The sequence below is a fragment of the Colossoma macropomum genome, unplaced genomic scaffold, assembly GCF_904425465.1.
Source record: "Colossoma macropomum unplaced genomic scaffold, Colossoma_macropomum, whole genome shotgun sequence".
In the NCBI taxonomy this organism is placed as follows: Eukaryota; Metazoa; Chordata; class Actinopteri; order Characiformes; family Serrasalmidae; genus Colossoma; species Colossoma macropomum.
The window spans coordinates 40421083-40435695 of record NW_023494785.1 but is presented as its reverse complement, the minus strand read 5'-3'; the positions used below and the strand labels follow the sequence as shown (position 1 = coordinate 40435695).

General features: G+C 41.1%; 1 protein-coding gene across 2 annotated transcripts in view; it reads right to left on the bottom strand.

The window, feature by feature from the left end:
• si:ch73-22o12.1 (nectin-2) overlaps positions 1–5450 on the bottom strand; it is a 112121-nt gene extending 106671 nt beyond the window's left edge. Inside the window, exon 1 of one of the 2 annotated variants that reach the window (XM_036594816.1) lies at positions 4962–5450. In XM_036594816.1, the coding sequence (XP_036450709.1) occupies positions 4962–5028 (67 nt within the window). In that variant the 5' untranslated portion in view covers positions 5029–5450. The remainder of the gene's footprint in view (positions 1–4961) is intronic. The other variant, XM_036594824.1, reaches the window with a different exon arrangement.
• Positions 5451–14613: the final 9163 nt, after the last annotated feature.

The window sequence follows — 14613 nt, the reverse complement described above, 5'->3', positions numbered from 1 at the left end:
ATGACGATGGGAAAGCATGAACATTTTGTAGAAGTGGGGACATTTGTGCACCACAAACGCACGTATCTGGATCTAAAAAACTTTTAAGTAAAAAAAAAACCAAAAAAAAAGGAAATAAATATCTTCGACTACACCTGAGGCATTTTTGAAACTTTGATTGTCCACAAAACAATGCAAAAACAATAATACCTCTTAGAACTTGAATGCCCCAGGAAGAACTCATGAAGAACAACATGATGGTAAAACAGATTTTCTACAAAGTGACCATTGTGTTGTAAACGGCCTTCGACTTGCAGGCCATCAGATCCTCAATACTTCAGATATTTAAAGTCTGATTTCTGCCAGAAAATAAAAGCTTAAGAGGTGAAAAATAGCCAGGTGGGTATTTGGGTTGCTGTAGCAATGCTTCGCAATTTTCCCAAATCTGACATTTTTAATGATCAAGTTAATGATCAAGTCACATATCTCCATTTTTGTCGTTTTTCAGTTTTTGACAATCTGAAAATGCCTGTTGCCCTTTACGTTGTGTATAAATTTCATGACGAATGGATCAAAAGAAATGCCCAAAAAAATTCTGGTTCCATTGACTTACATTAAAAGTAAAGTAGGTTTTTCCTTCTCCTATAAAAGTTACCATTCTGGAGATACAAGATTTTGTTCCAACAACAGTGGCGCGCTTAGAATCACTGAGGATCTTCGAGCTCACGTCCCACTTCAAACGACCGAGCGCAGTACATGCTGATGCCTCCGCACTGGGCTTTAATGAAAAAGTAAAGCTGAATTCAGTAAACATGTTCTCTCCCACAAACTGCCAAACACACAGAAACAACCCAGTCGCCACCGTATTTCATAAACAATTCTGCATGCTCAAAAAATAAAAACTGCAAAAGACAGAGCTTCTTTTCAATTAAAAATAAATAAATAAATAAAGAAAACCGTCTGAGTGTGCGGATGGGAGTCAGGGTATAAAAACGCAGAAAATAAAAATATGTTTTCCGGATACGTGTGGACGGGAGCTGAAATAGCCTCCGAAATGAAGGTTGGGGTCAGATGTAAAAATAGCCATACAGACGTCAATGGAAGTTCTCACAAATATAGTATTACTAATTCTATATGCGCTTGTTATGAAACTCCGGCATCCATGATGCGCAACCAGCAGAGAGGCCGTCCAACGCGCTACACCCACCTGTTTACACTCCACCTCCACATGCAGTCCGGGCTGGACGCTGCGTGCAAGTGTGTGTGTGTGTGTGTGTGTGTGTGTGTGTGTGTGTGTGTGTACGTTACTTATTCTCACAGCACTAAATGAGGTCAATCTGCTCCCCCCTTGCCCTCCCGGCGATCTCCCAACCCCCACCTCTCTCTTGCTCACTCATTTCTCACACACACACACACACACACACACACACACACACACACACACACACACACACACTTGATGCATTCACGCAGAGAAACGTTACTACAGTAGCCCGCCTTGGCTTTCAACTTATTAAAGAAAAACCCTTGCGTCTCCATGGTAACTGGCACAAGCCTTTATGACCCCAAGTCACATGATCAGCGCTCATAACATGGAAATCTCAAATGTTTTGAAAGGCTTTAGAACAGGGAAAAAAACGGTTCTCTTCTTGATTGGAGGGACTGTCATTCAGAGTGGTCTGATGTGAAATGCACCACTGTTAAAAACTTCACAGCAGTGGTGATAGGAACCAGACATCTGGAGGTTTTAACACCTCTAAAAGCTCCATTGTAGACAGTTATTATACAAAATGGTTATGAATACACTGCCCGATGCTGGACACACTAGCTACGTTTACATGCAGCCTAATAATCCGTTAGTAATCTGACTAATAGCTCAGTCAATAGAACACGTCCATGTAAACACCTCAATTGGAATAGTCTGGTCTGATTGAGGCCATTCGGAATACAGTTTCTATCCGATTAAACAAGACCCTCTACAATGAAGTCCATCATACCACTCTGGATGACTGTTCACATCTCAACGATGCACAACTTTTAAAAAACTGGTGTAGCTCTTCTGTAAAAGCTCCGACCCTGCCAAAAATGTCGCCCTGCTGTTTGCAGAGGAAAAAAGCTCCCAGGGCGCCGAGCTAAACGGATGAAGAGAGGAAGCACACGTCAGGGGCCCCTTTTTCTGTGCGTAGAATAAACCTTTTTTCCCCTCCAACCTCCGCCGCTTCGTTCATAAATAAAACAAACCCTTTGTCTCCTTATTCCAGTTTCCCGCTCCCTCTGTGAAGCGCGGCTGATGTACTGTGAAACACGCTCGGGCAGAAAAAGGTCCACTCCATGAATAAGTCAGAGGACGCGACTGCGTTTCTGGAGTGGCGAAGAGCGACAGCGTCCTTTCACTTTACAGGGAACAAAAGAACTTTTCCCACCATGTCACTGCGATTTGCACAGTGATCCCCACGAGGCCATGGGACACAAAAATGAAGACGTGTCTGATTCCCGCCCCCCCCACTTCTGTGCACCTTGGCGGATGAGAAGCCACCAGGTGCTGGATCTCATTCACCAACATGACACCAGGTGAATACACCTACTGAAACATTTACCAGCCAAGGTAACCGGAGCCACCAGTCAGCCTTTGTAGCCCCCAGTGAGCTGGCCAAGGGCAAAACATGGTAAAAATGGAATAAAGCAAACTAAGCAAACCACCCAAAGGCTACAAGGCCTTGATGAGCCATGACACCCTCGATCACGAAGTGGAGAATCCGAGTATTGCAGTAGATCTGTTGTCTCTAACCCTGATCCTGGAGGGCTACCTTCCTGCAGAGCCTAGTTCCAACCACAATTTGCCACACCTGCTCCAGCTAATCAACCTCTTCCCAAGTCCCTGATTGGCTGTATCAGATGTATTAGGCTAAAGAGACAGGGCAAAATTCCTATCGCCAGCAATGTAAAGACATCCAAGCTCCTCTACAACAGGGGTGCACAACTCCGGTCCTGGAGGGCCGGTGTCCAGCACAGTCTGGAGGTTTCCCTACTCAAACACCCCCATTAAACCTGCCAATTAACAGATGAGTATAATCAGGTGTAGCTGAGCAGGTAAATCACCAAAATGTGCTGGACACCGGCCCTCCAGGACCGGAGTTGTGCACCCCTGCTCTACAATGAACCCCATCATACCACTCTTAACGACTGTTTAAGTTCAAACAGCCAGCCCAAATCCAATTTTGGTGTATCCAGATTGATTTTTGATAGTCTGGACACCTAAAAACCCACAAAAAATCCAATTTTTGCCAATTGGAACCACATTTGGAGGTGGACTGAAACACAATTCCAATCGGATTTTTACTCATGTGTCTCAGTCTGGACGCTCTGGATGCTTAAGTCCGATTTCAATGTGTCACACGCAACACAACAAACAACAACAACAACAACGTCAAACCCAGACTGACGGTAGTGCTGGGATTCAAGAAGAGTGCCAAAGATTCATGTTTACGCCAGAGAATTCAGAAGAGTTTGGAGGGCGAGATGATGCAATTACTGACGCCTACGTCGTTCCCACAGCAACCCATGCAGACAAGTCAGTGATGCCTGAACCCACAAATCTGATCTGATCACTTGCAAATAACGGTGCGGACAGTCGTCTCAAAAGATCTGATTTGAGAAACACATCCGATTGACCTGCAGTCTGAACACAGCCTTAGAGTTAAGTAAGCGAGATGGGAAGCTTATGGGACACAGGCTGGAACTAAACTCTGCAGGAAGGTAGATCTCCAGGACTGGACGCCACTGCTGTGGACAGACATCCTAGTCTCCTGGTTCAAAGATCTGCATGTAACCAAAACAGTAACAGGCATTCTCCACTATGGATGGATTTTAAACACATTTTAGGCCCAAACCTCGAAGCTTAGAGTCAGAATTGTTCACAGTGGTGGTGATAGGAACCAGACGTCCACCTCTAAAAGCTCCCTCACAGAAAGTTACTACATGAAATGGTTATGAATTCACTGCCTGATGCCTAACACAGTATTTTTGTGATTCCTTTTAGGTCTAAAACGTGTTTTAATCCATTTATTTTCATCCAGCAAGAGTGCTCTAAGGCCAAGAAAACTTATTTGTTCCAAACTGACCACTATTTTATCGTCAACGTTACATATAAAACCTCAGAGGATATGTATAACGTAAGTCAAACCACTCTGGATGGCAGTTTATCTCTGAACCGCTAGAATCATATGGAAATTTTGATATATTTCAGTGGAGTTCCCCTTTAAATTCAAATAAAAACGGTAAAAACGGTCGACACCCTGTTGCTTTCCGAAGCTGCGCGGTTGGCTAGCTGATTACGGCTAAACCCATTCACACAATTCAGTGAAGAAAGAGGAGAACACGAAGGAAATGAATGACAAAAGGAGGACAAGGAAGGCAAGAAAGATAAGCGAGGTGTTTTCCTCCATTTCAAAGAAGTGGTATCGCTAAGTGGCTACAGGGCTACACCTGCCACCACCACCTCCAGGAAAAATACCTTGCCTGGCCACACCTCAGGCAGCCTGACTGGAAAACGGAAAATGGCGAAAGACCGAAACCGGTCAGGTCAAACCGAGAGCGGATATTTAAATAAGCAAGACGAAGAGATAACGACGGAGTACGAGCTAAATAATAAAAACGACTTTTTTTAACTTTTATCGCCAAGTTAGGAGAGAAATGGGAACGGGCGCTAATGCTAATATTAGGCTAATGTGTCGAATATAAACAAACTCAGGGACTTCGGTCAAGTCAGCTGATCCCAAAGGAAAGCTTTCACCGAAGTTCACAGAAATGACTTTTTTTCGAATTTTCCCGTTCCACCTTAAATGGTGCAGCAGTTACATTCTGGCGCCTGAGGCGCCAGAATGTAACTGCTGCACCATTTAAGGTGGAACGGTGAGATTCGAACGAGAAGCTGGCCAAAGGGAAACCAACTTGAGCCTCGTTCGTTTTATTGCCATTCTTACCTTGAATTATGAGGAAGAAGACGAAGCCGAAGAGTCCTGTGGAGCTGAGAGGAGAATCCCACAGCATGGTGTCTCAAAAAACGAGGATTTCTCAACGCCGAAACAGTAGTTTGGTTTAAAAAGCTTAAAAAAAAACAGGTGTCCGTAACCGAAAGCACTCAAGTCCACTTCTTGTCTCCTTAGAGCTCAGTGACGGTCTCTGGGCTTTTTCCACGACTTAAACCACACTTTCAAGATCAGCCTCGCTCTTCTTAAACAGGCTCGTTTCTCTCTCAGGTTTAGAGACTAACACAACGCAGCCTGACTCGTCTCCGCCGTGTATGTGACTGAGCTCTCTCTCTCTCTCTCTCTCTCTCTCTGTACCGAAACTCACATACACACACTGCCTCCCGGCTCTAGGCACGTGACGTCACGTCAACGTCACGCCCATAAAATCCCTGAACAATCCCAGCCCGCAATATTCAGGGACTTCCTCAAGCAAACCGTCCGAACAGCTTCATATTATCTGCTGCTCTATAAACGCTGATCTAACAGGTGCTTTAAAGGTGTGTTTGATAGGTGCGTGTTACCTCATAGCGCTCTCAGGTCACACCTGACTCATCTCTTCTCCCAGTGGCTGTCCAAATACATCTAAAAACCAAAAGTAAATTTGCTCTGGAGCATAATTAAAGGGGAGCTCCACCAAATTTCTACATATTTAAATGGTAAGAATAGTTCGCAGTGGTGGTGAATGGAACCAGACGTCCTGAAGAGTTTACTACCTCTTAAAAAGAAAGATATTACACAGAATGGTTAGGAATAAGCTGCCTAATGCCTGAGACATTGTTTTGTGATAAAGTTTTGGCCGTAATCCATTTATTTTAATCCAGTTGTGGCAGATGGTACAAAGAAAACATATACTGTTTAAGATTTATGGCTATTTTACTATCATCACCGTTACGTATAAAACATGTAAAATGCCTATATTTGTGTTGTAGCGACCCCTGGTTCCTGTCACCACAATGAACCATTTCACACTAAACCTCTCTGAATGACTCTGTTTACATCACAGAATCAGAAGGAATTCCCCGTTAAGCTCATAAGGAAGGTCATAATAGGAATATATTTATACACATATATAGTCATCGCTGATATATATAGTCATTCAGTCTGAAGAATTTTCACAATACACAATATGTTACGGTACTTATATTTTATATATAGAACCATATAAAACACACTCTCCATCAATCTGAAAAAAAAATCATGATGCAAAGAACCCTTTAATCATGCACAGTGTTCTTCAGATTAATGGAGAATGTGCTGTAGATGGTTCTATATAGAACCTTTTTTGAAAAGAGTTTTCTATAGCACCAAAAAGGGTTCTTCTATTGTCACGATGTCAAGCCTGTAACAATAGAAGAACCCTTTTTGGTGCTTTATAGAACAAAAAAGGTTCTGTATAGAACTATATAAAAGACACTCTCTATCAATCTGAAGAACTCTTTCATGTGCTGTAGATGGTTCTCTGTAGAACCTTTTTGAAAAGGGTTCTATATAGCACTAAAAAGGAGTCGTCTGTTGTACGTCAAGCCTGTAACAATAGAAGAACCCTTTTTGGTGCTATATAGCACAAAAAAGATCCATCGATCTGACAAATGTTTTCACATTGCAAAGAACCCTGTAATCAGGCAAAGTGTTCTTCAGATTGATGGAGATTGTGCTGTAGATGGTTCTATTTAGAACCTTTTTATTGCTATATATATATTTATATATATATATATATATATATAAATATTGCAATATAGAACAAAAAAGGTGAAATGAAACGCATTCTCCATCAGTCTGAAGAACATTTTCACGATGCAAAGAACCCTTTAATCATGCAAAGTATGTTCATGGTTCTATATTGCACCATTTTCTTTACTGCAGAACCTTTAAAGAACCATCTTTTTTTAAGTGTGTGCACAAAAAAGCCCATGTTTTAGATGCTCATCTTATATGAAGTGCTTCAGCTCATTTTAAAGCTCAGCTGTTTTTAAAGCAAACATATTGAACCGGCATCCCTACAGGCTGTATTAGTATCAGTGTTGAAAAAGAAAGTGTGGTATTGCTCCATTTCTAACTGAAAGTAAATTTGTACTTTTATCTGCCTTGCATAACATAAAAGATAACAATACTCTATGACCTGGACGTTTATAGTGTAATAGTAGTCCAAGGGTCATATTCCCTGCATTATCACTCCCATGTGATAAACTGCTGTACCTCTATTACGAATGACATGAAATATATGCAGTATAAAGTTAATGTTAAATCTGTTTTAAATGCACCTAAAGGCTCTTTGTCTCAATGTTCAAATCAAAGTTCAGTTCTCATATAGGTACCATATTTAATCAGCTCATAGGAGCTGTTCACCGTCCAGTAGCTCAGGACTTAAAACAGAAAACAGACTCATTTTTCTGATTGCAGTGAAACTACTAGCTGGATCTAAATGGCGTGTGTGGTGCTGCATTCAGATGCAACAGTGCCCCCCACCTGCTGCAGCTGCATCTACACACAAATAGCCCCATCGCTCACTCGCCGTGAGTTATCGCCCCACATCTCCTCATTTCTGCTTCATATCCACAGGCAACATGTTCCTCTTTGCAGAACACCTGTGAGCAATTTGCTGAATAAATAACTGTGAGGAGCTCTGAATGCTGTTGCATTCAAAACAGGGCCAGTGCAAGTCTGCACACTCATAAATAAAGGTGCCAGAATGGGTTCTTTTTGCAATGCCCTCAAACAGGGGTTCCCAACCTTTTGTGTCAGCCGGAATCCTTTCAACATAAATGATTTGCCTTAACCCCTTAAAATCACAGGATTATTACATACTAAGTCTTATTATTCAGTAACTACAGGGACTTCAATGCAAACTGGCTGAGCTATTCTTAGGTTATAGAAGTGTGTAATGAAACTTCGGGCCTGCCGGTGGGCCTAGCGCATTTAGGGGGTTGGGCACTTGAGATTAAGATTTAAATAGGCTAAATGAAGCAAATTCCTAAGCATTTTTTAAATAAAATGGTTTTATGGACAGGTTTGCATGTTTAGTTTCCAAATGTCTTTTCAAATAAGCTTAAATTAGAAAGCTGCTTCACACGTATCACACACTTAAAATGATAGACGCAGAATGATTTAGTAGCCTACACTGTCATACTGTCAGTAAATTACACTGTACAACACTTATCATATGACATGCTCCATTCAGTAATGACTGAGTGGAGCATTATCGATTGGAAAATTAACGTCTTTTTGTCACACAATGTTGGATTTGGCTCTTTTACTTGTAAAAGAAGTATATTTATAATTAAAATTTGATTTGACAGTGACATTTTCATCACAGTCTCACAAACTCCCCTGCAATGCCACCACAAACCCCTGGATGGGAAGCCTCGCCATAGAAGAACCACTTGTGGTTACCTTAAAAGATTTCATTTGATGGTTCTTTAGAGAACCATTTTTGTAAATCAGTTGCGTGAGTGTAAATAGCTTCCACATGATGTAAAGTTTCAAAGAAAAATACTGCTCTTGGTATAGAGCAGGGGTCGGCACCCAAAATTTTAAGAAGAGCCATTTGGTCCTTTCAACAAAAATCAAACCACTTTGGGAGCCACAACATTTTATGTCCATTTTACCAACGAAAACACAGACTTACTTTGCTCTGCTTTAAGCTTTAGCTCAGCTATAGCCGCTTTTCTCGCATCTCCGACAGGAAACGTTTCTGCAAAAGTAGAATAGTTTCTTGTAAAATGTCTCTCGACATTAAACTTTTTACAAGGCTGAAGTCAGCTTTTCATTTGCCAGCTTCTTGTTCAAAATTTTCCGTTCCACCTTAAATGGTGCCAGAATGTAACTGCTGCACCATTTAAGGTGGAACTGGAAAATTCGAAGGAGAAGCTGGCGAATGAGAAGCTGACTTCAGCATCGCGACTCTTTAGTATTTGACAGTTTCTCGTTGCAGATTAAACATATCAGGAAACCATCTGGAGTGATTATAAATGCAAATAAGTCAATTTGTCTCCAAATTATCGATGTTAGTCTTAAATCTTTCTCTTTGCCTTTTTGTTAGCTACTAGCTAGGCAAGACTGTTGTCTGTTGCTATGTTGACCAGCAGTCTGCGTGTCAACCTTCAGGGTTAAAGGGTGAATTAGCAGATACACATTAACTCCAACGTTTACCATTTATTGTTAAAACTGTGTTGAACGAACAATTTTACTGCAAAGAAGGATTATTTTATTTTTACCTAAAGATCTAATTCTGCTGTGGAGCCACAACAGGGCAGTAACAGAGCCACATGTGGCTCCGGAGATGCATGTTGCCGAGCCCTGCTGGTAAAGAGCCTTTACACTGTGTGAAGCTTCTTTAAACATAAAGTTCTTCACTCTCAGAAATCTTATTTCAAACATGGTTCTTTAGGGAAACAAAAGTGGCATCACTCAAAGAACCCTTTTCACCCCTTTTAATAGTTGTGCTGAGAACATGACCCAGTCATTATGAAACTGAAAGTGAGTGGGTTGAGATTGAGACTTGGTGGGCTGCCAACTGGTGGGCTCACTAAGAGTATCAGATGGCTATGGTTATAGTGATCGTTTTTCCTACAAAGTCAGATTTCCCCCCTTAGCCCAAATGTGGTTGATATGCACTTGTTTGGTGTCTGAAGTTTTCTTCTTTCATTTTGCACTGGAATTGATAATTAGTAATCTTAAAATGCCCTGCATACATTCTCAGAAATAAAGGTACTAAACTGTCACTCTTGACACTGGGGTGGTTCCTTCAAGGGTCCATCTCAGAACCTTTAGTCAGGGAACATAACTGGACCATAATCCACTGAAATGATATGTTCTAAGCTGTACTGACTCCACACACCCCGTCTCGCCTCCAGGCTTTTATTTTATTGTTCTGTTTGAAAACATTTGGTTATGAAAAGATACAAATACGAACTTTTCACCTGGAAAAACTTATTTAAGGTTCACAATCAGACCTTAAAACCACTGTTGTACCTTTGAGGGCACATTTACATTGTTTGTACCTTGATGAAGGAAAAATGTACCTGCACAGAACCTTTATTTCTAACGGCGTATGTGGTTTCTGACAATGCTTGACTCAATGTTCTCTATAAAAGTGGACAAAAGTAAGAGCTTCCACATGGCTGCTAATACAGTTTTTAGCCATCTGACGTGCTTTTGTCTACTTTTATAGATAACAGTATGTCATACAGTGTCTGAAACCACATAAGCAAGTCTATTTGAGGCATGTGTGTGATGATTTAGGCATGCACACAATGCTAATTGATGTAGTCTAAGCTTTCATTAAATTGTTAGCTACATTAGCTTCCTAGCTTCACTGCAGAAATAAAGAAGCAGACATGTCTTGGCCGATTGACTATATTTGAAGTAAGGAGGAAACTGGCTAAATTATTTTTTTTGGCCCTCGCTTTAGTGCTGCTGTAGGCCAGCCAAGTCAAGCTTTATTGACATTCTGCTCATTACAGTCAGGTGTTGAAAGAGGAACAGAATACAGTTCCCCTGGAGCCACAGTGCTACATTGAACACAAAACAGCAGCAGATAAGAGGATAAAGTGACAACAGTACAAAATGTAATAAATAAAAAAAGATGCAGGCAACAAATTATTTAATGCACTATAAAATAAACAGTGCAAATGGTGAACAGTCAAAATGAGCCATGACTATTCTGTAGTAAAAGTAAAAGTAGAAGTCCTCCCTTTAGACCTCCACTTGAGTACAAAAGTACAAAAGTTTTTGCCCTCACATGTACATAAGTATCGAAAGTGAAAGTAGCAAAAGATTAATTATGGCTCTAATGTCCTTTTATAATTTTTGTAACAAGACTCTTTCTTCATTAACTCATTTTAGGTGAAAATACTCCAGTGTCTCTCTTGGTAAACCAGTCTTTTAATAGAATGTCATTAATTAGTGACGCTGATGTCTATTAAAATCATCATAAGCACAAAACACTGAAGGCAAACAGTTTCCATCAGGTAGAACTGAGTGGCTCTGAAATAACATTTTGTGAACAAGCAAAGTTTCAGTTTAAGATTTATTTACAACTTAGTTACAAGTTTAAGTTTAATAAAAACTTGCTTTAAACACAGGTTCACAAATGAGTTTTCCTTTACTAAACCGCATCTGTAGTTGAAATGTAGTGGAGTGAAAGTAAAAAGTCGCCCAAAATGGAAATACTCCAGTAAAGATACACCAAAAACTACATAAGTACAGTAACGAATTACAGTTGCTTTGTTACTGTCTACCACTGCTGGGTTTACAAATGTGGGCTTGAATGCAGACGAATATTTAGATACAAAATAGGGATGCAAATTTTGTCAGTTCCTTGATAACTAGCCGTCATTTGTCAGTGCTAATCATGAACTAGCAAGCCTAAAATCAGAATCCAATCAAATCAAACATATAAATTATAAAAGGTATAGTGCTGGTTAACAAATCTAATTGGCTGAGCCACATTCAAAGCTGTTGTCAAATATTTAACATGTACACACTTATGAACATACGCATCACCTGAATTCCATATTCATGCACTGACAAATTAAAAAGCATCACTGTATGGAGCATGGAACATACTACTGACAGGTGGAACCAGGCAAACGCCTGAAACCGTATTAAACAAACCCCACATAAAAACTCAATTGTGTTTAAACCGAGGGGCTGAAAACTAAGGCCCAATCCCATTTCTTATTTTTACCTCTACTCCTTGTTTTCGAGTGTCTCCTTGCCCCTTGGAACTGAGTTACAAAAGGTAGTGGTTGAAATCTTCACTACGAAATGGGACCCTCAAATAAAAAGAGCATTACTTCATTAACAGCTACTAGTGCTGCTCTGTAGGCGACCCTGCCAGTCTGCAGTGACAGCAGAGGAGGGTAAAGTTCAGCTCCTCACTGCTGGGCTTTAGTTACATTTAGGGCATAATATGCCTTCAAAGGGGGGGGCAATTATTTATTATCACCCACCCCGGATTCTTCAGTGATATGAAGCTGAAGTCAGATATTCACCAGTTTCTCGTTCGAATTTTCCTGTTTCACCTTAAATGGAGCGGCAGTTACATTCTGGCGCTTCAGGCATCAGAACTGCTGGATTATTTAAGGTGGAACAGGTAATTTAGCTAAGCTAGCTACCGAGACATCAGCATACTATTAGTGATTTTTTTATGCTTGTTATGAAGAAAAGGAGCATAATACATTGAAACGACATTAAACTAATTTTTAAATTGTTAACAGAGAAAATTCTCACGTGTGTGGGTTTCTTTGGTCGCTTGCGCAGCCATTTGGAGTGGGTCTCTGAAAAACCTCTGTTTGGAGGGCCATGCAGCCCTAACACTTCGCCCTGCCCCTCTATCTCAACAAAAATCCGGACACCCTACCCCTAGACGTGAACGTACAAAGCGGAGCAGTAAGGGGTGAAATGGGATTGGGCCATGCTCATGATAAAATGAACAAAAAAATAAAGATCTAATGATGATGGGCTTCTGAAAGTTCTGCATCCTAAAGTATTAAGTTCTGTTGTGAGGCAGAAGTTGAGTTTTTTTAATTGGGAAGAATGACGAGTATAATAACACCAGTGTAACTAAAGTAGTACTAAAATAATTGCAGGGTATTATTCAGCAATGATATGCTTACATTACACAGATAAACTGTGTGAGTGTAGGCCTAGCAGAGGATGCTGTGGCTTTTTTGCAGAATCTTGAGTTTTTCTCATCTTGAGATGTTTAAAGTGTTCCCATGAGGCAGAGGAGGCCGCATTATTTTCCATATCAAATTCTCATCTATTGCCAATTTGCTTGGCTGATGAGACAGAAGACACCTTATTTTAAATAGCAACCTTCTGTGTGTGTGTGTGTGTGTGTGTGTGTGTGTGTGTGAGCCCGTGATTAAGCTGATGACGGAGGTGGTGCTCTCTACCTGCCAGCCTAAGCTCCGTGGAGCCTCGCAGAAATTGAACGCTGGCAGCTCTGCTGATTACTGGAACAGCCATGGGAACACGGCTCCATTTCAATAATCTCTTCTGTCTCATCAGAACATTACGCATCCCTCTCTCCATCCGTTTATCCACCCATATGACTGTTTACGTTCAGGGGCATGACATCCATGTAAACCTCACAAAGATGGGAATTGCGTCATTTGCGACCACCGCTCCGCACGTTCGAGTGACAAAGGGGGACAAATATGGATGCGTTAGTGAAAGCGAGCACTATTAGCTACAAACTAGCCAGCTCACATTAGTAATGTGAATCCTTCTGCTAAACTAGTTCACAGTAAGAGTTGAAAACACAGTTGGGACTTTTAACTAAATGGACCTTAGACTAAAACCCTTTAGTCTAATCCCGTGAGTCCATGCCTTAATTATGTTTATTTTATTAACATTCCATTCTGTCTTTAACAATTTTAGCGACAATTTCTGTAACAATTGTAGCGACAATTTTAGATAATTTTGAGCAGAACTCAAAAACGCCAGCCAGCACATGAGTAGCAAACACAGCTTTGAACAGTTATACACACATAAAATCTGAACAGGGTCCTAAGCAGCTGCTTATGTCGCTTATCGGATAGAGCCAGCATTGCCCGTGAGTATATATCTGGGACTCAACAGAAATGTAATTGAATGAGTTTGTAGTCTGTGTAATATTTATCCTGTGAATCTCTTTATGAGTTCAAACCCAAGTTTGTTTCAGCCTAAAGCTTAAAATATAACATTAGCCAAACGTAAATTTGTTACAAATGCGCTGAACGCCACTGGCTTGAATCTGCTGGAGTGAAACTGCTGGCGTGAAACTGTGGCTCTTCAGCTCTGCAGACAGATATTATAGTGGTTTATTGTTGGGGTAGCGCTGAACTGGGCCTTTCCTGCTGCTGTTGAACTGCCTGTTCAAAATAAAAGAGCATTAGCCCATATGCCCAGTGTTTTCCACATCTTCTTCTACAGCAGCGCTACAATGTTATGGTCTATTACATCTGATTCCAGCATTCAAAAGTCACTACATTTGATTCAGATGCATTTGTGCTCCACTACATGACACAGTTCGCTTCCACAGTTTTCATTAGCTGCTGTCCTACTTTGATGGCTCTGAGTTTTCCCCCCTATTTGTGTTCTACCCATAATCTGACTTTCTCCCTCACCTATCTCCTTCTGCCCCTCTTTCTCTACACTTTCATCTTCTGTTTCTCTCCTTCTCTCTCCCTCTCTCCCCTCTGGTCAGCTCAGAGGTAATTAGGAGCTGATGTGGTACGAGCGCTCTGCGGCGGTGATAACTCTGTTAGCTTTAATTAAAGACATTTACAGGGATGTAAAGACATTTAGCCCAGGAGCTAGAGACCAACTCAGATTATAGGCCCTTAAATTCTCACTCTTGCTTATCCCTACCCCGGCGCGCACACACACACACACACACACACACACACACACACACACACACACACACACACTCCAGTACACACAGCTCTTTTTTACCTTGTGACTCCAGATAAAAGTCCTCTCAGTTAAGTCCCACGGCTCACCAATGACTTTCATACTGTTAGAGAATCTTGTGTCGTCGTCCAAATCAACTCCTAAGCCGAAAAATTGGATTGCTATGGGCACTTGGTCAATATCCACTGTAAAACCAGCT